Below are 24,023 nucleotides of genomic sequence, written 5' to 3' on the forward strand. Positions count from 1 at the left end.
TCCTTTTTGTACAATGGTCTTCCCTGGAAACCAGGCTTACATCTGAGCCACAGCTTCCCAAGACACTGCTCCAAAACCTCATCCAGTGCTTGGCTCTACTCCAGAAGCAGGAGGGAGCCAAAAGGGGCATTTCCATAAGCATTAAAGTATGTGAGTCTGTAGACATTATAGTGAAACGAAAGCTGAAAATGTGAATGGGGCCAGAGCATCTCACTCAGTCCAGACGCTGAGATCCAGTGCCAAGGGTCTTCTGGTGGTTCCCACATTGCAAGAGGGGAGGTTAGAGGGAACCCAGCAGAGGGGCTTTTCGGCAGTATGCCCACCCTGTGGAATGCCCTCCCAGCAGATGCCAAACTGATAAAACAGCTATGTGTTTTTCAAAAGACATCTGAAGGCAGCTCTGTTCAGGGATGTTTTTAGTGTGTGTTGTAGTATTGTGTTTTTTAATATTTTTTGTTGGGAGCCACCCAAAGTGGCTGGGGCAACCCAGTCACATGGGCAGCACATACATAATAATAATTAATAATAAAAAAATACAGTCGTACCTTGGAAGTCGAACAGAATCCATTCTGGAAGTCCGTTTGACTTCCAAAATGTTCGGAAACCAAAGTGTGGCTTCTGATTGGCTGCAGGAAGCTCCTGCAGCCAATTGGAAGCCGCAGAAGCCCCGTCAGACATTCGGGTTCTGAAGAACGTTCACAAACCGGAACACTCACTTTCGAATTTGCTGTGTTCAGGAGCCAAGATGTCTGAGTACCAAGGCGTTCAGGATCTAAGGTACGACTGTATATGATTATGATGATGTCACGTGTACAAGGGGCAGGCTAAATCTTCTGGACACTGACAAAAATGAGCCACACACAGGCAAGGTGGAGTCCAATAAAACTATTTTATAAATAAAAACAAAGTAGGGTGGTTTCAATTTATATAAAACCGAGGGGTGCGTGAGGGAAGGGGCAATATGTGTGACGAGAGAAAATAGCACCAAAGTGGGGGGAAAGGAGTTGAAAAGAGAGCAAGATGGCGACGTAGTACCAGGTGAGGAAGGAGGAGGAAGAGGGAAGACAGAATGGCAATATAGCACCAGGAGGAGGAGGGAGGAGGAGAGAGGAGGAGAGAGGGAGGACTGGCAACTTGACACTTGAGATCACGGGCAATGCCCTGAAAGAGAGACTAATGGTAGGCAGAAAGGGGGCAAATGGTTCAAAAGACCAAATGAGCAGAGCAGTGGCAAAGGTGTAGAAGAACTGGCATCACGGTGGTGGGTGTAGGGGACTAGCAAAAAAGGGGGAGCCGATGCTGGACTGGAGAGGAAAGCAGGAGTGAAGGAACACTTCAATCTTAAAAACAACAAGCCCCACAAGACATTCCAAAAACGGTTGATATTTGGTGCAGAAGACAACTGTTGCATGGCAGGAAGGCCAAAGGTGGTTATGGGCCGCAAGGGGACTAGAATGTACCGTCTAATAGAGGGTGCTTCTCCCAACCAGGTCCTTGGCAAGAGCACAAAAGCAGTTTAGCTAAAGGTAGGCTGTGATAAATCGTACAGATTTTTGCATCGGTGTGGGATGCTCAAGGGCTCTGGAATTCTCCACTGAACAAATTCCTGCCATAGCAAGCAGAGTTAAGTGTTGCTTCACGTGTGATGAGTTTCCTACAAGAACTTCTGTACGGGAAACTGTGTGAAAATTGTGTAAAGTCACGCATGACTGTCTGTGTGCTTTGCAGTTTAGTATAACTCCTCTCTCCCTACCTGCAGATGTAAGAAATTCTGAGCATGGGTGGCTAAGAAGGATGGGCTAGGATTCACTGAGAAATGCAGGGAGTGGAGAGGACAAGTATAGAAAAGGCAGGGGGATTAAACAGAATCCACAAGGAAGGACACAGCACTACACTGGGTGAAGATGTCTCTGGACTTCCTAAATCCCTTCTTCAACCATTTGCATTTTCTATGATTTAGCAAACACAGCCACTGTGCTCCCTCTGCAAGTGTGAGGGCTAGGAATGTTTTGGAAACTGACATTCTGCCATGTGCGATTCTGGCGTGTCTATGTTGCAGCACAGTAGCAAGCAATGCGGGTAAGCCAGAGGCCCTGCTTATATCCCAGACACCCAAGAAATACACAGTGTGCCCACAGAGCAGTCTGGGCTTGGTTGTGGGATTCTTTTCCCCTACCTTCAAGCCCAAACCTTGCTGCACTTGTGTCCGAGAAGAAAAGGGAAGAAACCAGAAAGGCCTAACAGCTGCTAAGGAAAGGACGGCAAGGGAGACAAGAGTGAGCCCTTATTTTCTACACATGCCCTGCTCACTTGCTTTTCACTGGTGTGCTGGTGCTCATTCAGAGGGTGGGGACAGAGGAAGCAAGCACTCAGCTTGGAGAGTACATTTTTAAAGCCCCCTCTTCCATGCACAACAGTGAAAAGTTAGGCCTCATTTCCAAGCATGGCTCAGCATCAGTTTGGGATGGATAGTGGCATGACAGCTGGCATAAAATGTGCTGGTCTAAGTTAAGGGTGAGGCTTCAGCTAACCTTGGGCATGTTCAGAATAAAGGTGGTCATAGTTCATTGGTAAAATTACTACGTGTCCCTCAGCTATCAAAGGGAAGAGTCCATGATTACAGATCACCACAGCAGTCTTTAAAAAGTAGCAGAGGAAAAAGCTATGGACAGACAGCCACGCCCCACTGATCCTTAGCCTGGGTGATGGCGCTGCAGCAAAACAATTTGGCATTTGGGTAAATTAAGCACACCTCTAGTAGCAGCTATGGTCGAGAATAGTTATGGTTAAAAATACAGTTAAAATATTTACTGGACTTCTGCATCCAAGAGGGAGGAGGCTCAGCAATCTGATATTTGCTGGAGTACATAAAATACTTTTTTGGGGGGAGACCCTAAAAACAACCCAATAAAAATTTCAGTGTATTCTCAATGGCCAAGGAAAGATGAATGAATGTTTGGGGGAGGAGGGACTGTAGCGTCGTGGCAGAGGACAATGCTGAGTGACAGGAACAGTGAACAGGAGCACCGCATAAGTTTACTGTTTATTTTGCTGCTGGGAATCATAGTGCAGGGGTCCACTTGGGGCAACTCATCTGGCCCCTGGGACATAAGCCTAGTGCAGCAACTCTTCTGATTTTGCAGATCCACCCATGTTCACAACCATGGCGACCCCAAAAGTTGCTTTGTTAAAATCCTCATAGAATTGTAGAGTTGGAAGCTCATCCAGTCCAAGCCCCTGCAATGCAGGAATCGCAACTAGATCATACATTACAGGTGGCCTTCCAATCTCTGCTTAAAAACCTGAATCCCAAAGAACTTATTTCATTCTATTTGTGCTAATGAAATTATCTTTTTGATGATATTTGTCTACCTCCCCACCCCCCATCTCTTCCTCCCCCCCCCATCACTTTTTCAGTTTTGGGATTGTTAAAAAGAAAAGGAAGGATGAAAGAGAGGTAGGAGACAAAGAAGAGGGGGAGGTGGGCAGAGGGAATACCAAGGGATACTGCTGCCAGGATTATGTAGTGTGGATGCACGGCATTTAAACGAAACAGTAGAGCAGGCTGAGGGGGACGGAGAGCATCTAAAAACAGATTGGCTTAAGAGACAACGGACTGATGGGCACAAGAGAGACCTGGGTGTGAAAAGGTGGCAGTAAAAAAGGCTCTACTAAACAGGCCACCAGACGTCAAAGAGATACAGCAAGAAGATGGCTCACCATGAGTGCTTGGGTAGAGAAAGAAAGCATATTAGAAAGGGGGGCGCTTGTACCTGTAGTACCTTCAGGAACGTGAACTATGGATACTGGGGGTTGGCACTCTCGCTATTGGCGCTAATCAAGACATGGGAGGCAAAGAATCAAGGAAGGGTGTGAGCCTCTTTGGCGGCTTCCGGCTCTTATCACCATCTGAGAAGCTCTCAAGGGGAACTCTCACCTGCCTGGCAAGGTGGGAGCTCTCCTCTCAACCTCATGCCAATGGCCACCAAGCTGCTACATCTTATCAGATGGAAGACTGAAGGCACAGCTGGATCTGAGCCCTGCTCCCTTCCCGGGGTTATGGATAAGGTGGGGCACCTTCCACCAGGATGGAAAGAAGCCATCTTCAGCCCCCACATGGCCAAGTGCCTGCCTGCAGGGCTCTGCATCTTCCTCGGTTGTGGGGGAGCCAAACCACCACAGCACGCTGCGGCTCTCCCCAGCACAGGCGGCCAGCTCAGAGGAAGTCAAACACCCCGTAATTCTTGGCTGCTCGACAGAGAGGGACACAAAAAGGGGCGAGAAGAAAGAGGGCATGTGTTTAGGGCAGGAGAAGTGAGCCGGCAGGGAAAACACAGGCGAGCAGCAGAGTCCCCAGGCAGATGCGGATTAATGGGTTAGAGAAGGGGTTATGGGGGGAGGGGTTGGCACAAGCAAGGGGGGGGACGCGCCTCTGCAATCAAGTCCAGGGGTGGTTCAGGCGAGGCTGCCGGGCCCTCTTGCAGGCAGGGATTAGAATCAAAAACATTTAGTTCAGTTTATTTTCGGGGTTTTTTTCCCTTTTCATAATTGCCAAGACCAAAAAAAGAAAAGAAAAGGAATCCCCCGCAGGCCGGGCTGTTCCTAGGAGACAAAACCAACGGGGGCGGCAGGCAGGTGGAGGGAGGGGCGGCGTTTCACATTACATCCACAAAGAACTCACTGGGGTTGCCCATGGCCATTCGGAATGACTGTCTACTGGCCGTCAGTTCAGGGGGCACAGAGGCCAGGTCTCGGCCAGGGGGAGCCCCCGGGGGTCCCAGGGCGGAAGGCGGCGGAGGCATCAGCAGCATGGGAGGGCTGTAGAGAGGCGGCAGGCCGGGAGGCCCGTAGGACTGCTGGCTGTGGTGGCTGCGGATGCTGTGAGCCATCGAGTGGTGGCTGCGTTGGCTGGCCGGCACCGAGCGCTCGCTGGCCGCTCGCTCCCTCCGCATGCTGCTGCGGCTGGTGTGGTCCGACTCGCTGCCGCTGCCGCCCGACTTGGACTCCCCGGCCTTGGGCTCTCGCTCCTTCCTCCTCTCACTGCCGCTGCGGTTGGAGCCGCTGCTCCGGCTTCCTGCACAAGAAATTGGGGGGGGGGGACAAGAGAATATTTGGGTCAGGCCCATCAGAATAGGTAGGAATAACCTCACATGAGCCTTCAACTGTAACTTTGCTGGATTGGGCCCAAAGTCCATGGAGGTGCAGCACAAAAGTGGGAAGCCAGGCAAATTGGGGGGGGGGGGAGAGAGAGAGAGCAGGAAGCAAAGCGGTGTTATACTAATTTTGTTGTTGTTGTTGTATGATCTCCAGTAGAAGGAAAGTGGCAATCGTATAACAAAAGGCTATGGGCATCCTCCAGTAAATGAAAACACAGTAGGACATCAAACATTACAAAACTTCCCTATAAACAGCTGCCTTCAGAAATAAAGAAAGCCCACCAGGCAGCATTAAAACATGGCCAGGGCAAGAGCCAAACAGATCTCCCAGGATATTATAATAATAATAATAATAATAATAATAATAATAATACTCCGCCGAACTGTCTGGGTTTCTCCAGCCACTCTGGGCAGCTCCCAACAGAATAATAATAATAATAATAATAATAATAATAATAATAATAATTGTCAGGGAACTGCCATCGGAGCTAGAGGCGGAGGGAAGGCTCCAGAGGGATGCCGGAGAGGGTCCCAGTAGGGAGAGAGGCAGCCCATCTGCTGGGGAAGGAAATCAGCGTAACACCAGTGGAGAAGGGGGGCAGATGGGGGAATCGGAGAGGAGGCTCCAAAACTCCTCGCCGGAAACCAGCGGAGAGAGTACGGGTCCTCCGCTGCCCACACCCTCCCTGCGCAGAAGGCTTCCGCGCAGGGAGACTAGGCGGAGACTAGGCGTCAAAGAACTTTTGTGCTGGAAGAAGTTCAAGAAACGCCCACTGACGGATTCTGCCAGCGACTGAGACAGCCACGAAGCTAGAGGCTGTCCAAACAGGGTTCAACCAGGTAACCTAGCCAGGAGTGGCGGCAACTTACGCACGAGCAACCCCTAAACCCATTACAATAATAATAAAGCGATAAACATCAAACATTTAAAACTTCTCTAAACAGGGCTTCCTTCAGATGTCTTCTAAAAGTCAGATAGTTGTTTATTTCCTTGACATCTGATGAGAGGGCGTTCCAAACTGCAGGCACCACTACCGAGAAGGCCCTTTGGGTATCATTTGGGTGCTGCTACAGAGAAGGCTCTTAATATTTTCAGCAGATCTCTCTGCCCTAAATGAAATTCCCCCCTCCCCAAAGGTCTAAGCCAGTGGTTCCTAACCTTTTTTGGCCATGCCCCACCCCGCCGTGACATATATTCTTATTATTCAAAAAGTGAACTCCTATTCATGTGGAGGAAGCCTAAAAGGCCATTCACTGTTAATAACTCATTCCCAAATTGCCCCCCTTAAAAATCAACCCCACCCACCGTGCCCCACGTTGGGAACCACAGGGTCTCTAAGCAGATCTCACAACCTTGTGATCAGCCACTAAACCTCCTGACTTTGACAAAGAGATGCCAAAAGAGGTCCACAACTGAGCAAATTCAGGCTCTGGGACACTCACAAGAACTTGACCCTAACAAACACCTGCAATCCAAAGGAACGAATCCCCCCTCCCCAACCCACTTGGCCCATTTATCCCTGGGCAGAAGCGAGGTTGCTCCTCAAGAGGAAGCCCAGCTGTTCAGACTTAACAAGCCAAGTGCTTGCATGTGATACGATCTTTATGGCATGGGAGGAATTCCGCCCATGTCCCACACGGCTCACATTTACCTTCGCTGTGCTGGCTGCCCGCGCTTCCGCCTCCATAGCTGTAGCCTGGGTCAGGAAATCCAGGGTGGGGGTTGTATGGATGGGGTGGCGGGTACTGGTAGGGGAAGGCCATGGGCCATGGGGCAGCTCCTGGGTGAGGCAAAGGAGCCAAGGTGTCCTGATCGGAGGTGCCGCTGGACCCATCGTGGTCATGCAAGGACAGGCTGGCCATGTCTGTGAAATAGGGACAGAGAAAGGGCAAAGGTTACACCAGGAGCAAGGGCATAAGTGAGCTTATCCTCATTTCTTACCTATGAAATTCAGGTTGTAGTGCAAACAGGGAATGGGCGGCATGGAAGGATGCTTATCTCCTGGTGGGGAGTTTTTGATTGAAAGCTAAAGATCCCCACAGAGGAGGTGACTAGTCTGACTCCAAAATACAGGACAAAAGGGAAAGGACAATGTCAGGTTCAGCAATAAAGGAGACTCCAACTGAACTTTAGGAAGAACTTTCTGATGATAAGAGCTGTTTTGACAGTGGAGCAGACTCCCTCGGGAGGTGGTGGACTCTCCTTCACTGCAGATTTTAAAGCAGAGTTTGGGTGGCTATCTGTCGTGGATTCTTCAGCTGTGATTCCTGCCTTGCAGCGGGCTGGACTAGAGGAGCTCGGGTTCCCTTCCAACTCTACAATTCTATGATTCTGTAAAGCCACATGGACTTGCTTTGAGGGCTCTCCTACTTCTGCTCTCCCAGGAAACAGATGGCCACGTTGAGAGCCTGCCAGAACCACCCACTACCTGTTCTTGCTCCCCCACCCCCTGCACAGTGCAAAGAAGGAGTCTTACTGCCACAGAGGTCGCCAAAGATGTAGTAGCACTGCTCCGAGAACGTGATCTTGTTGACAGTGTGTCGGATGTAACCGGCCTTCAGGAGGTTGCTGGCATACTTGCGGGATTCTCTCCTGTCTGTGAAGCCTTCTACATGGTGGTAGAGCCAATCCACCACATCGGATCCTGCCAAGAGACAGCAGCAAAGAGGGACTCAGCAAGGATGGAAGCAGACAGCACCTGTTCTGCTCTGAGGAGAAGAAGGTGCTTGGAGGGAAGCTGGCTCCAGCCTTCTTTTGCTGCCTTAGTCCAGCTTACTGGGCTATAAAGAAGATGATGTTCAGAAGTCATGATGGAGTCACAATGTACCTAGATGCTCCTCCTGACGTGCTGAATAACATCTTGCCAACCTCTGTGCTCGATCTGGTGCAACACAGTGGCTTAGAATGAAGGTTGTGAACCAGAAGTTTCTGACCCCTGAACTCACCCCTGAACTCAATTCTCAATCCTGAACTCAATTCTCACCCCTGAACTCAATTCAGGCAAGCTATTATGCTCTAAGCCTCAAGGACACCCCAGCCCCACTTCTGAAACAGGCATAGTAAGACCCATCTTACAGGACACATAAAACACTTAAGTGCACTGTGTAAATGCTAAGTATCCTCTTTGTTCTGCTGATCTTGAGGGCTAGAGAGTGAAAGCTGAGACTCTAAGGATTCCAATTCTGCAGCAGATGCCATGTATAATCCTGTTTTTAGAGACGCTTCTCTTGCAAACAGGTTAGTATGTTTTCCCTCTGATACACATCTAACCTGTCCTCCTTATGAAGCTCCCATCACTTATCTCAAATAGGGGCTTGAGACCGTTATCTGCTTGGGAGAGGCAAACAGCAAGTGGTTCTCCCATGGCCCTTCACCCATTTGCCCTATGGAGGGCCTGCGTCTTACCAATGAAGGCATTGGGGATGGTGATCTTCAGCCACATGCGGTCGCGCACCTCCAAGCCCGACTCTGGCGAAGCCATGGCTTTGACAATCGTGGCCATGTCGCTGTGGATGGACAGGTGAAAGTCATCGAGACCTGCGGGTCGGACGGAGGGAAGGGAGGCAGAGATGAGAGGGGATGGAAAGGCAGAGGAGCACATGAAGGTGCCACACACAGGAGGGTAGGGCAAGGGAACAATACATCACAGGCACACCCTAAGCTTCTGCAATCCTTCTTGGGTCAGGATTCCCCCTAAGAACCACTGAAGGTGCAAAAAAAGAGAGCAGCAGGCCTCATAATGGGCTGCTCTTTGCCTTTTTCCTAGAAACAGTCAACTGCAGTCTAACCACAACGCCCTGAGCACCCCCAGCCCAAGCAGGACAAATGGCCAGTGGTTTAATCCCTTACTGACAAAGCACAAATTTACAGTTGCCCCAGAGGTGCACTAAACACACACACACACTTCTGGTGACTAGGCAGTCAGCGCACCTCCCCGGGCTTATGCTCCGAGCTGGACTGCTGGCGCAATGGGTGGCCACCCCAAACTTAAGTACCCTCATCTGACAGCCTGTTGAGACCTTCGACACGGAAGTTGTAGCTGTGCCTGCCTCTTCAAGCTGCTCCTAGTCCTGGGGGACAGTGGGGAGGGTATTCAGACACCGCATCTCCCTCCTCTCCTAGCACATCCTGTCCTTCCTCCCCCATCTCTGGCTGCTGCCTCGCAGGAGGCACAAAACCCCATAAATCATGACCCTCTTCCCCCAGGTCAGCTTCTGGCCCGCTACACCTTCCATCTGCTCTGCAGAGCCCTGCCAGTCCCTCGCACGCAACCTCCATTACTACCCAGACTGTTTTATCCTTCAACAACAGTGTTTTTTTTAGAAAGCTCAAAGCAGCTTAAACACCTGATCAGGTACACATCTGGTTAGTTTTAGTAACTAAGCTGCAGCACCAGGCCTTGCCAGTCTTTTCAACAGGCCAACTTCATAGCCTCTGGCCAAAACCCACTCAGAGGCCAGCGCTATGAGGCAGCTGTCCCAAAAGCACCTCTTTGCTGCACAATTCCTAACACATCCACCTTTCCTCTCTTGAGCTCCCTTTTGGAAGAGAGGGTAAGTTCTCCTGTGCTCAGCATCACATCTTCCAACTTCCTCACCATTTGCCTAACAGGAAGCCAGCACTGTGTCCACCTGAATAACCCATGTTCCCTGAAGTTGTTCTGGGACTGTTCAGGGTTTTCAGCCAGCGACTGCTTAATTTCAATCCATTTACAAGGGACTCTGCAGTGTTTAAGCCCCAAACATAGCCATTTATCTCAAGCAATTCAGTCAACGCTGCTTCACTGAGAAGGATATTGCTCCACCAGAAAAATCACGGCACACTGCTACTTGTTTATGTGATGTCTTTTGTTATTTTTATTTTCAACGTGTAAGTCGCTTTGAGGCATGGATATAAAAATGCTACTAATACATATAATAAATAAAAATAGATGGCCCTGTAAAGTTGTCAGGGTTCTCCTCCCTCCTTTTTGCAACCCTCTTGATTCTCCCACCGACCACACAAACAAACAGGAAACGCTCATTATCCTAGAAGAAGCAACTAAGTGGAGAAATCTGTGGCCTTCTGTTTCGCCTAGCCTCACACAGGTCCCTCATCCTGCTCATCCTCCAATCTTTGGTCTAAAATATTTAGCTTCTAAAAGCATCCCTGTTGCTTTAGCAAAAGACGGAGCAAACGCCTCTTTCCATGCAGCTCAAGATCTATTGAGGGAAACCATCCTCTTTCCAAGCCTCAAATCTGGGTTTTGCCCCTGTGCGTGTATTGCTCCTATCAGGTTACGGCGTGCAGGTGACCAGAAGCCGAGCAGGGGTGGGGGACACACAGGCACGAGGACTTACGTTCGGTTTCTGGGATGGAGCTGGTGATGGAGGAGCTGGTGGAAGTGATTGTGCTCATGGATGGGCTCATACCGTACGCTGGGTAGGTGCCGGTCATCGCTGCGGTGTGGGAAACCCAGGCTGCTGGGTCAATGGGCCTGATGGGCTCACCTAAAGGGAACACACAGGGCACGTGAGGAGGCCCCTCCTCAAGAGTCATCCCCTCTCGCCAAACCTGCCACCTCTGAGCAAGCCCTGTCCTCCCCCAGCATCAGCCGGGACTCACCCGGATCGGAGCATGGAGAGTCTGGCCCAGCCCAGATCCGCTGGGGAGCAACTGGGGGAGAAAGAAGAGAGGGAGGATCAACATGAGGGGTGCGGGGGGAGCTCCCCCTAGGCGGAGGCGGGCAGGGGGGCACGGGGAGGGTATGCGGGGCATGGGCTGCATGCCGGTAATTGGCCTGCTAACTTGGTAGCTTGTCTTGGGTGTGATGTGGAATAGGGGACTGATTAGGCAGGGATGGAAAGGGGCAGGAGAGAGGCAGAGAAAGAGAGAGCAGCACAGAGGACCAGAAAAAAGGGGTTTGAAACCTCCGTCACACCCTTAGGGCCAATTTATACATTCAACAGAAAGAAGCAGTCAGGGGTTTCCAAGATAGCCAGATGGGTTGTGTATAAGTAATACATCAGCATCAGCATCATCATTACAGTGGTGCCTCGCAAGACGAAAAGAATCCGTTCTGTGATTCTCTTCGTCTAGCGGTTTTTTTCGTCTTGCGAAGCAAGCCCATTGAAGGATTAGCAGATTAGCGCTATTAGAGGCTTTTAGCGGCTTATCTGCTGATCGGATCAGCTGATAAGCGGCTTAGCGGCTTAGAAAAAGGGGGGGAGGGGGAAAAAACCAGCAGGAACTCGCAAGACATTGTCGTCTTGCGAAGCAAGCCCATAGGAGATTCGTTTTGCGAAGCACCTCCAAAACGGAAAACTCTTTCGTCTAGCGAGTTTTCCGTCTTGCGAGGCATTCGTCTTGCGGGGCACCACTGTATTATTATTATTATTATTATTATTATTATTATTATTATTATTATTATTGATGCAGGTAAGGGATCACGCCTACAAAATATTTATTTGTTGTTACATTTTTATGCCACCTTTCTCCAAGGTACTCAAGGTGGCAAACATGCTTCTCCCCCCCCCCCTGTTTTGCCCTCCCAACAACCATGTGCTGTAAGTTAGGCTGAGAGCCAGTGCGACTGGCACCCCAGTTCTCCCAGGGTGCTTCATGGCTGAGTGGGGATTTGAACCCTGGCCCTCCAAATCCCAGTCCAGCACTCTAACCGCTAGACCACACTGGGTCTCATGTATATAAAATCTCCCTCTATGTTGTAAAACTAGCAGGGTGAAGGGCTTTGGCCTAGCTTTCTCTCCCATACACTATTTGGGTACAAGGAGCCCCTACTCTATCCCAGTAAAGGAGCATTCAAACATGCAACTCCCTTGGCCACTTGCATCCTGCAACAAGGCAATATGGAAGGGGAGAGACACGTTATTAACTGTTGGTTCTATAGAATACCAGTCCTCATGCACACTAATAAGCAAACTAAGAAATGAAGCAAAAACCACTTACTCCTGGGTAGCGAGAAGCAGCCCCTGGGGCTGGGATCCCAGCACTTGGCAACAGTCAGAGTGATGGGCCTGGAAGAGAAACACAATGGCTGTCACTGCTACCAGATCTGGTCAGCTCAGTTCGCAGAAAAGCCACCCACATACACACGTCTAGACATGCAGAAGAAACAAGAATAAATCTTCCCCTATAAACAGAGTGGGTGAGTTTTACATCCCTAAAGCTCAGTCCTGGGGTATTATGATGGAAAAAGACAGGGAAACATGTGAGAAGTTCTCGCTTGCTTTGAACACTGGCCCCCTGACACTTTGTGTTCCCCTTTCTGCTATATCAAAGTAAATAACATAATATAAAAGGGGAAAACAAAATGTCAGGGGCCAGAGAGGCTGTCCTTTTGCCTAAACAGAATTCCACTGCCACCAAACCCAAATGCAGCAACTAGAAAAGATGAAGGCTGGTGCCACTATCTTTGTCTTTTGCTCGCACACAACGAACCTGTAAACCTTGGGCTATCTTTCCTTGAAAATTTTTATTTTTACTGATCTGCGGGACTTAACTGTCCTCTAGGCCCACTTGGAACAGTCAGCAGTCCAAGATGGCCATGGATCTTCTGCAGGGCACCAGGGGGCACTGCTAGAAACTGAGCGCCAGCCCTGCATTACCAGACGCCACCAAGCCCACACTCCCAAGAACAGTTGTAGGTTTGGAGAGTGAGCTGCCTAGGAGCTGCAGGGGGAGAAAAGGCCACCTACCCTGGCTTGTGCACAATCTCCCTCAGCACTCGCACAGCGTCGTCGTTGCTCATGTTTTCAAAATTGATGTCATTCACCTGCAGAGAAAGATGAAAATGTAAGAGCCCCACAAAAGTGTATGGATCTTAAATAAACATGTGGAGATGCCCAACAGCAGTACTGGGATAGATCAGGGATCCCCAAACTAAGGCCTGCGGACTGGATAAGGCCCAAGGGACTCATTTATCCAGCCCACAGCGACCCCCACTGCTGCCGCCCGCTCTTACCGGCACTGCGCTGCGTGGCTGCCCACTTCCGAAGCACTGGAAATAGTTTGTGCACATGTGCAAGCGTTATTTGCGCATATGCAAGTTATTTCCAGTGCACATCCAGGTCAGAGGAGGCCCGTGCACATGTGCACAAGCTATTTACGATGCTCCTCTGACCCGGAAGTGCGCCGGAAATAGCGTGTGTGCGCACACGTATGGGCACGCGCTCCCCCGCCCTCCAGCCCACTGCACGATTGGCGCTGGAGACACCAGCCCGAGGTGCAGTAAGTCTGCTGACCCCTGGGATAGATAGATCAATCTGGTCGCCATCAGGTAGAAGTATTTCCCAGCCCTGCCACCGTTTCAAGGTAGAGATGTGCTGGAGAGGGCAGTGGCTGCTCCACATCAGATAGTCTTCTAAGAAACTGATTGCCTTGACCCTTTCCAGTCTGGGTTCAGTCCTGTGCTTCAGGCTGAAACAGCCTTGGCTCCCCTGACTGAGGACCTGTATCAGGAGCGCGACAGCAGGAGTGTGACTGTTGCTTCTCCTGATCTCTTGGTGGCTTTAGATGCCATTGACCAAGGCATCTTCCTGGACCAGCTCCGTGGGTTAGGAAGCCTACAGTGATCTGGCGGTTCCACTACTACCTGCAGGGCCAGTTTCAGAAGGGAGCTATTGCTCAACCTTGTGGCACACTTTGTGCTGCAGGGATTTGCAAGGTTCCATTGTATCCCTCATGCTATTTAGCATCACGGAGCAAAGTGGCACCCAGCCATGTTTCTCCTTCCCATCTGAATCAGGTGAGGCTGTACACGTCTTGGAACAATGCCTAAACACAGTGGTGGACTGGAGGAGGGTCACAAAACTGAAACCAAACTAGACAGAGGAGCTGTGCATGGGCTATTATCAGATCTGAGAAGTAGATTGTGGCCTGTTCCAAGTGGGGTTACCCTTTCCTTGGGCAATGAGATAGCTAGCATGGAGCACCTTCTGTCAGCTATGGCTGGTTCATCAGGTAAAGCAGTTCCTGGACAGGGAGTGTCTGATTACAGTGACCAATGAAGTGGTGACTTCCCAGCTGGACTATTATAATGTGCTGGGGGGGGGGGCGCTACCCTTGATGAAGATCCAGAAGCTGCAGCGAGTGCAGAATGTGACAGCTAGGCTTCTAAGTGGCTTAACACATTGGGGGCATGGAACGCCTACCCTGAAAGATTTCCATTTGCTCAGAATATGCTGTTTGGGCAAAATTCAAGGGGCTAGGGGTGATTTATGAAGCCCTACAGAACATGGGGCCTAAATACTTGAAAAATCTGCTCATATATATGAAACTGCCTCTGCATTAAGATCAGCAGGGCAGACTTTCCCGGCTGTGCTGCAGGCATTTGAGATCTGCTATGCAGTTATCTCAGTGGTGGTCCCCTGGTGCCAATTCCTCTGAGATAGAAAACTCTCTATCTGAAACAGAAATCACCTAGCAGTTTCTGCCACCACCTGAAGACCTATTTTTCACCCAAGCATTTGTGGGGTATGGTTGCGTTGATGTATTATCGGCTCTAGTGTTTGTACTGCAGAATACTAATTGCTTTGTTGTTCTCTGCCCTGGGGTTCCTTGTCAGTGAAGGGCTGACTAAAGATGTTTTAAACAAATGCTATGGACTGAGCTTTGGGCTTGTACACGCGAAGTGCGTGCTCTGCCCCCCCACCTATGGCCGCTTTCCTAGATCTGACAGTTCTTGCCTAGTAACAGGCAGGTTTTAAGCTTTCAAAGCCTTAGGTACACAGCCCAGAGGGTTTATCATGGCCCCAGGGCTCCCTTGAGATAAGAACCACATCATTTACACAAACAAGACATTCCAAATCAGCCATCCTGATTTTATCTCTGTCCTGCGCTTCTCTACGGAGATGTGAACTCCACCTTCCACAGATAGCAAGTACACTCTCTGGTATAGAATCACAGAATTGTAGAGTTGGAAGGGACCAGGAGGATCATCTAAGCCCAACCCCCTTTTGCCCAATGTGTGACTTGAACCCACAACCCTGAGATTAAGAGTCTCAGGCTCTTCCAACTGAGCCATAACTGAAATCTCTGTCGTGATCACAGGATAACAGATTCTGTAGCAAGAGGCCTGGTTCTCACGTCATGCTCAGCCAAACCCTAGGCTCAGTGTTCAACTATGTGGGCTCCTGGACAGAAATCTGTGGCTGCTTTGCTCCTCCCCAGTCCTTTGCGCGTCGCATCGCATTGAGCTTCGCGTATTGTGAGTATAGCATGAAACCAAGGCCTCTTGGACATTTGGCTCTCAAAGTTTTTAAAAAATTAAAAAGCACCTGCAGCAGCATGTCTCCGGGCTCAATTCTTCCATCGGCTGCCACAGCCCCTCCCTTCATGATGGAGCCAATGTAGATGCCGCCGTCACCACGCTCGTTGCTCTGCCCGACGATGGAGATGCCCAGGAAGTTGTACTTCTCTGCACAATCATAGAATCATAGAGTTGGAAGGGACCCGAAGGGGAGATATCTGTGCAGTTAGAACAGCACACAACCAATGGCCAGCATTTCATTAATCTAGTCAGGCCATTAACTAGCTACAAGGAATGCCTGTTAGGTATTTTTAGACAGAACAACAAACCCCCGTGTTGCAAACTTAACACTACAAGCAACACAAGCAACACAATGACCAGTATACTAGCTAGCACTGCAATTCTTATTGCATAATATACATAATTTGGTACAGCAAAACCAAAAACCAAAAACAAAAACACTATTTTGTTTTTGTTGTACCAAATTATGTATATTATGCAATAAGAATTGCAGTGCTATCTAGTATACTGGTCGTCGTGTTGCTTGTGTTGTTTGTAGTGTTGAGGTATTTTTAGACAACAGAAAATAGAGACAGGCTGAAAATGTTTGGGGGGGGGATTGGATGACCAAATCTAAATCATCTTATTTTATTGGTAAGCAAAAAAAGGAAACTGCTTTAAAAAAAGGGGGGGAAGGAGGGGAACACACAGAGAGAGGCATTACCTGTGTGGTAGCACATACTAGAGACTGTGGACAAATGGAAAATGATATAAACATGTAGCACTTAGTAAAAAATAAATAAATGGCACAGGCCATTTAACATTACATTATGAAATAACATTTTGTCTATGGTAGAAGAAATCCAGCACAGTGGTACCTTGGAAGTCAAATGAGATCCGTTCCAGAAGTCTATTAGACTTCCAAAATGTTCAGAAACCAAGGTGCAGCTTCCAATTGGTTACAGGAAGCTCCTGCGGCCAATTGGAAGCCGTGTCAGATGTTCGGGTTCCAAAGAATGTTCGCAAACTGGAACACTCACTTCCGGGTTTGCAGCATTCAGGAGCCAAAACGTTCGGTGTTTGGGATCCAAAGTACGACTGTAGTTTGCTCTTCAGCAATCAGGCCTGAGATGCAAAATATCCGTTTGCCCACTTCCTTCCCGCCATCCTAGTCTGGGTTATGTGGGCCAAATGGCTTCAAGCAACTACCTGTACTCACCCATGTTGAGGGTAACTGTGATAATGTTCAACGACATGGTAGAATCTGTGATGCTGCTGAAGGATGAGGACTACAACAGAAAGGAAGAGGATGAGACCCAAAACGTAACCTACATGCCACTTACAAGACCTGTGGAGAGGGTGGGGTAACAATGCCCTCAGAGGTTCTCTCCCTTTTTTCCTTAATTTTTAAATTGTGCCCAACCACTCGTGAGGTCACTTGCAGCACTCCCGCTACTCCCAGACACCCTCCCAGGCATCTCACCCGTTCAATGCGTGGTACTTTCTGCTTCCGCCTGCGTCGCTTGTGTCTTCTCATCAGCCGGGAGGCGCTACTCTGCTCTGTTGAGCTGCTGAACCTACAGTATGGAGGCAAAGGCAAGGCTCACAAGCTGGCCACCAGGAAAACCACAGAAAAGGGGAGCAAGGAGGAAAAAAAAAAAACCCCTCTGGGTAACTAGGAACATAATTAGAAGATGTCAGGGAGCCACCTTGGCCAATCCCTTGCACAAGAGAGGACCTCCTCTTCCATCCATTTCTTGTCCCCAAGCACACACAAAAACAAAGCAGCAAATGAACAGATACATCACAAAAATGTGTTCCAAGAGATTAGAACAGGCTAGGCCACATGCTGCAGAGGCGCTCTGCGCCAGGCTTTGCCAACATGTTGCCCTTCAGATTTGGACCACAATTCCCATCAGCCTCTGCAAGCACAGCCGTGGCTGATGGAAGTTGTCGTTCAAAACATCTGGGGGCCACCAGTTCGGCAAAGACTGATTTACACTGTGGGAGAAATATGACTCCATGGGGAACCTGGCGAACCATTAAAGAGTTTCATTTATTGCTTCTTGCATAAAGCAGGGAGGGGGCGGCTGTGTTGTTGGACTACAACTCCCATCTTCCCTGACCACTGACTGGAGCAGACGGGCGTTGGGTGTCCCAACAACATCTGGATCATAGGTATCCCATTCCTGGTGTTAAGGGAACTGGGGAGGAACTGGAATACACTCTGTCCTCCTTTGAACATGTTTGGTGGGCAACTTTCTAACAAAAGCCGGTGGTGAGCAAAACATACCTACAGAGCATTTTGGGGGCGGGGGAGATGTTCACATCACTCAACAGTCTGTTTCTAGTTGCAGCTGTACCTAACTGTGGCAGAGCAATGTTCAGGACAGAGGGACAACTTCCTAAACCAGCTTGGCAATGTGAGCAATTGGAAGATGAAAGATATCCTGCACTCAGTCTACCAAACTCCAGGCAAATACTGGTGCGATGGTTCTTCTTTAGAAGAAAAACGAGGCACAGGTAAATACTGCAGTGTGTGCAAATAAGACAAGCACAGTTGAACAAAGTGTCTCCTACGCGTACATTCAAGAGAGTCAGGGTCAGGTCCCTGGCAAGTCCACACACTTTTGCAAACCCTGGCTGACTGCCACAATGTGAAGAAAGGCCAAATCTCTGGAACTCAAATCAGTTCTTTGCTTCTGCAACTGTTCCAGGGAGACTAGAATCTGGAGGAAGAAATGACTGGGGCGAGTCAAGGGAGAAGCCTTAGATTGGAAAAAGGAACTGAGGAGTTTTTATTTGGGATCCTTCACCAGACTCCAGTCATAGCAGGTCACTTTCTCCCAAGCCATGAATATTCCTTTACCTGCTTGTAGAATCATCTTCATCTGAGTCGAAGAAGCTAGTGGTTTCAAGTTCACTGCTCATGAGGGTGGAGGAGCTTTCATAGCCCCCTAGTTCCCGCCGCCGTTCTGCCTTGGCTGTCCCGTTCACCCTGGGGGCTGGAGTAAAAGGAGGAGAGGGTCAACGGCCAAGGGGAACCATTCAGAAGAGAAGGCCTTCAAAGAGCCAAACAAATATATATCCCACCTGGGAAAAGATCACCACTTGCCTTTCTAGCAATGGGGAAGCGAAAATATAAGGGGGCCTACAAATAATGGTGCCTTCATAAGACACTGTGCAAACTAGGCAATCCTACAGAACAACAACCCTGAAGGAGGTTGGCAGGGTTGAGTGGGAGTGGGTTATATCAACATAGGAGCCCTCGTTGGCAAACTCTTTCCATTAGCAGAAAACTAAAAATCTGAACCCAGTTTTCACGAGCAGTATGGGAAGGGGAAGGCCTTCCTGAGTCCCAAGCAATCTTTGAGCAGGGTCCCTCTCCCCACAACTTGTCAGATCATTTTTTAATCTCTGTTTTAAAAGGGAAAGTTAGTCTGCCCATTTGGTCAGATGGGCAGCTGGGTCCGTGGAGGAGCCAGGCCCTGAGTGGGTACAGGGCTGCTGGGGCCCTGAATTGCACGGGAATTTCAAAAATTGTTGGCTTGGGATGGCGGCAGGGAAGGTGGACCTCCCAAGGCCCGAGGATGGGGATGAACCTGACCCATGCACACAGCAGCAGAGACAAGAGCACAGCCTGCAGAGCAGACTTTGACAGAGGTGGGGTGGGGACTACTACTATAGCCAGTTGAACTCTAGGAAATAAACTTCACCATGTTCAGGTCCATCTTTCCTGCGCGGCCTTTCCCTCTGTATCGATACCACTGAGTCAGTCTCCGTCTCATTATCCAGGTTCTCTCGACTTCCTCCAGTATTGGGACTGCAGAGTAAAAAACAAACAAACACACACACATAGTAAAAAACTGCGCAGAAGCACCTCCTCCAAATTTGCTCACAGAAGTGTGAGGCTTAAAAAGAAAAGGCTGAGGGCAGAACTTAAAACATGCAAAAGGTGTGCTGTGCAATCCTTTCTGGACTGTACCATGTCAGACGGCAGGATGGGGGCCTGAATATTTGGCATTCCCTCTATTTTCTTTTTTTAAAAAACCAAATGCACACTCTTCTTTCTATATGTAAAAAAATCCTAGCATATCAGAGAGAAATGTTATCAGGCTTCTTCTTCCTGCTAGTTTCACATGTGCCAGGAAAACATCTAAACACATGGCTCCTTGAAGTAGTACACTCCAGAAAAGGCTGCACTAGATACTTTTTCTGGTCAGGGGTAGAAACCAGCAGCTATCTGGAGTGCCAATGCTCCCAGTGTCCTCAGGCTGCACCTATAGACCTTTACATGATGCTGCCAAGAATCCCACTTGCTCCCCTATTCCTCTAGGGTAGGTCTGAGGTTTGTTCAACATGAAGGTAGCATGTACAGCAACAGCAATGTATGAAGGCACCTTACCCCAAGGCCAAGCATCAATTCATCTGGCCTGCTACTGTTTACTCTGAACAGGAGCAACTTTCCAAGGTCTTTCCAAGGTCAGGATTTCCCAGCAATCTGTGATCCTTTTCAACAGGAGCTACTGGGGATTAACACTCAGCTATGGACACTCCTACATATGGCAGGAGTGGGTGCCAGAGAACAGTGTCCATAAGCCACTATGTCAAGTTTAAGTGTTAAAAGAGGAAAGAAGCCCAGTAAGTTCAACAGTGGTCTCAGTTTCCTTTGTGGATCCCGTGCTGAGAGCACTCCAAGCACAAGGCTACCATGCTCAGGAATTGGGTCTCTCTAGTGTTAACTTTTATCCCTGCCACTTGAAACAGGCAGACACTAAGCTTCCCTTTCTCCAGAAGAGAATGGAACCTTGAACGTGCTTCCTGCAGAGAAACTGCTCAACTTTTGCCCTGCTCAAGGTAAGGCTGCTCCTTATACACAGACACACAACTTACTGAAATGAAGGAGGCCTAGAGTCTCCTATCCCTCCAGTACGCTCAATGGAGGGCGGCAGCTCCGGCTGATTGTCAGCGCAGACAGACCCGGCGTCCGAATGAGACCCCTCAGCAGACACCAGCTGAAAGGAGAAAACAAGCTGAAGGTAAGCCAGCCTAGGCAGATAAAAATATTCTTCCATTTTGAAGCGTAGGTTCAAAATATTGCAATATAACGAAGCAGCCTGTGGGTATAGTTACGTACATCTGTTTAGTGACACTATAAGAAATAAGGATGTCACTCTGAGGTTGTGCAGCTGGGATGGGAGCCAAGATCTAACTTCTAACTGCAGGGATAAAGGACAAACCACAGCACTTACAGAGGCACCTGCAAAAAGCGGCTTCAGAGGAAGACTAAAAATCAGCTTTGCAGGCTAAAAATAGTAACAAACAGGCTAAAATAGTAACAAACAAAGCTACGAAAGATGGGGAGGGGACACCCTAAGGTAAAAAAAGTAAAGCACCCCAGATAATTAAGTCCAGTCAAAGGCAACTATGAGGTTGCAGCAGTCATCTTGCTTTCAGGCCAAGGGAGCCGGCATTTATCCACAGACAGCTTTCCGAGTCATGCAGCCAGCATAACTAAACCGCTTCTGGCACAACAGGACACCATGATAAAAGCCAGAGCACACAGAAATGCCATTTACCTTGCCACCAGAGTGGTACCTATTTACCTACTTGCACTGGTGTGCTTTCGAATTGCTAGGTTGGCAGGAGCTGGGACAGAGCAACGGGAGCCCACCCCGTCGCGGGGATTTGAACAATAGGTGTGTAGAGAAAAGATCTAAATGGGTAAAGATATGGAGACTCAAAGAAAAGAAACCGTAACAGAAATGGATGTTACTTATATGCTGTATATGAATTTTTTTTCTTTTCTTTTCCTTTTTTTCTGTAATTGTTGTTTTGTTTTTTCTGTTTGTCATCCAAGCAAAATTTAATAAAAAGAGATTTTTAAAAAAAGAACCACCGACCTTTCGATTGGCAAGCCCAAGAGGCTCAGTGGTTTAGACCACAGCACCACCCACGTCCCCAACAGTTTACTGACATTAAAACAGAGATGCAAGGATAGCCCACTGAATATTTGATGTTATTTAATTGTTGCTGGTGCTGCTGCAACCATTTCCCCTGCATCAAGTACTTCCTAAAAGTACTAAACCATCACTTACTAGTTACTTCCTTCTGCTAAAATGAATGCATATGTTTAAAGAAACCTATGTAGAGAAGAAGGATGCGGGTGGCGCTGTGGTCTAAACCACAGAGCCTAGGGCTTGCCGATCAGAAGGTCAGCAGTTCAAATCTCCGCGATGGGGTGAGCTCCCGTTGTTCGGTCCCAGCTCCTGCCTACCTAGCAGTTCAAAAGCACGTCAAAGTGTAAGTAGATAAATAGGTACCACTCCGGCGGAAAGGTAAACGGCATTTCTGTGCACTGCTTTGGTTTGCCAGAAGCGGCTTAATCATGCTGGCCACATGACCCGGAAGTTGTCTGCGGACAAACGCTGGCTCCCTCGGCCTATAGAGCGAGATGAACGCCGCAACCCCAGAGTTGTCCGTGACTGGACCTAATGGTCAGGGGTACCTTTACCTTTATGTAGAGAAGAGCCTTGAGAGCCAACTTGGCAGCTACAGGAAGTAGGTGGATTCTTTCTCCCAGGAGCGACAGGCTGGGAATCCGTCTACCAACATGCCTGAAGACAGGATTCCTTGGATGAACAATCCTGCCTAATCCCTGGCCTCTTGAGCTGTCTGGACGGACTCTGGCTGAACTCCCCCACCCCATCTTCCTAAAATTAGAGTCACACTCCTGAAATAGCTCCTCAGTGTCTGGACCCAGCAACACACACACACCCTCACCCCACCCCTAAGTCATGGGGGATATGAGAGCAGGAGGCGACAGGCACAATGCACAAAGGAAGAGGCCACTCTTCACTCAAAGGGCCCAGCTGTCCTGCTAGGAAACAGATGGCATACAAAGCCAAAAGGCTGTGCCTAGAAATCTCAAAATTCTGTGCCCGGAATAAACCCTGCCAGTTAGGAAATCTGATTATTCTAATTGGATAATATTCAGGGGTTGAGAATGTGGGATCATTGCAAAAGGAAGGAAAGGATAGTGGGGGGAGGCGGGCCAGGACCTTGCCAAGAGAAAGGTGAATAAATGCAGAGATCTCACGCCTGGCTATTCAAAAGTTCTACAACACTCTGTCTAGCACAGATTGTTAAGACAGTAATAGGTTTAGAGTATTTCCCGATTTGCAGGTAAACGGGCTAGAAGCTTCGTTTATTCTTCAAAATGAAGTTTTCAGGATTGTGTGCTAGAAGCCATATTTGTGGAATAATAATGACTATTCTAGGACTGGGTGCTACTAAGGATTGGTAATCTATATAGTTCAGCAGGATATTCTACAGCAAATAGCTGTTTCTGAGGTCATCTATTTCTAAAAGGGGGCAGGTTTTGCCCCTCACCTCTCTGCTGCCCCAACCTTCCCAGCTGCTGCTCTGTCAATGTCTCCCATGGCGATTGACGGCAGCCACTGACATCCATCAGAGGGCAGGGGTGAAAGGGGCTGTAGCGTCAGCTGCAACTAACTTTTGGTCCGATCATATCTATGAGACTTGTTTCTCCCCAACCTCAGTCTCTGTTTCTGACTGCCCCTCAACTTTTATCCAAACAGAAACGCAGCTGATGCTGTGGAAATATGGTGTCTCTCCACCCCCTCCCAAATCCCAGGTAAGTGATAACTGATACCAGTGTCAGATAAGCAAGACAGGTTGTCTTCCCCATCAAACGTCTTCCTACTGCAGCCTCATTCATTTTTCGTTACAGGTCAATGAGGACTACTGGGTTCTATGAGAAAGAGAAGATTGGTCAAAATCTGTAATGGAGGGTGGTGGAGTAGGGATGGGGGGGTAGCGAGGCAGCAGGGAGGACAGATGTCTGCTCATAGTGTGTATATATATCTCCTCCTCTTCCATCCTCTGGATTCCTCCTGCGTGTGGGTGGGTGGCCCCCTTCCAGAAGTGGGTGACACAGTGCAACAGAAGGTGGAAGCAGTGGCTATGCATGATGTATGAACACATACATTATCACTGTCCCTGCATTACAGGAATAGGACTGAGCCCCAAAGAAGGCCTTGCTGAAGTTCAACCATTTACAACAGCCTTTCCCAACTGGAGCCTTCCAGATGTTTTGGACTACAATTCCCATCACCACCAGCCAGCGCAGCAATTTTTGGAGCATCTGGCAATATTAATATGGCATCAGCAGTTCTGTGACTGACTGCCCTGAGAGAGAAGCTAAGAAGGACTTTTTCCACAGTAAAGCGACCGTGCAAACTGTTGCACCCTAGAACAGGCCAGCACAATGTGTTACCCATAAAACCAACACATTGCACCAGTCATGAGTTGTGGGCTTTCAGTGATGAACCACCCCTTGGTTTTTCCAGCCTCGGGCAGGCACCCAAAACATGAGGTCTACTCAACCTGGTAGAGCACAACAAGTGCAGGATTTCCTTAAAATCATAGGGTCAAGAGCAGTCTTGATATTATTCATGTCATAAAAGGGGCAACTGATGGTAAAGCATTCAGAATCCAAATCTAGCATAAGCGTCAACCTAAATCCGGGCCTCTAAGCTCACAGAGCTAACACTCCACTGGGACCTGTGGTATTAGAAGACGACATCTGGCTTGTGCA

General features: G+C 48.9%; 1 protein-coding gene across 3 annotated transcripts in view; it reads right to left on the bottom strand.

Annotated features, from left to right (window-relative positions):
- Positions 1-870: 870 nt before the first annotated feature.
- DVL3 (dishevelled segment polarity protein 3) overlaps positions 871-24,023 on the bottom strand; it is a 51,526-nt gene continuing 28,373 nt past the window's right edge. The window contains exons 3-17 of one of the 3 annotated variants that reach the window (XM_083504114.1): positions 20,297-20,418; positions 19,120-19,226; positions 18,273-18,408; positions 16,887-16,980; positions 16,623-16,692; positions 15,432-15,571; positions 12,852-12,928; positions 12,103-12,170; positions 10,762-10,812; positions 10,497-10,646; positions 8,563-8,694; positions 7,634-7,801; positions 6,809-7,021; positions 4,682-5,074; positions 871-4,248 (exon numbers count right to left, since the gene is read on the bottom strand). In XM_083504114.1, coding sequence (XP_083360240.1) covers positions 4,217-4,248; positions 4,682-5,074; positions 6,809-7,021; positions 7,634-7,801; positions 8,563-8,694; positions 10,497-10,646; positions 10,762-10,812; positions 12,103-12,170; positions 12,852-12,928; positions 15,432-15,571; positions 16,623-16,692; positions 16,887-16,980; positions 18,273-18,408; positions 19,120-19,226; positions 20,297-20,418 — 1,953 coding nt within the window. In that variant the 3' untranslated portion in view covers positions 871-4,216. Of the gene's footprint in view, positions 5,075-6,808; positions 7,022-7,633; positions 7,802-8,562; positions 8,695-10,496; positions 10,647-10,761; positions 10,813-12,102; positions 12,171-12,851; positions 12,929-15,431; positions 15,572-16,622; positions 16,693-16,886; positions 16,981-18,272; positions 18,409-19,119; positions 19,227-20,296; positions 20,419-24,023 lie in introns of all 3 variants that reach the window. The other 2 variants (XM_083504115.1, XM_083504116.1) reach the window with 2 other exon arrangements.

Source organism: Podarcis liolepis (assembly GCF_965112155.1).
Source record: "Podarcis liolepis genome assembly, chromosome: 5".
NCBI lineage: Eukaryota > Metazoa > Chordata > Lepidosauria > Squamata > Lacertidae > Podarcis > Podarcis liolepis.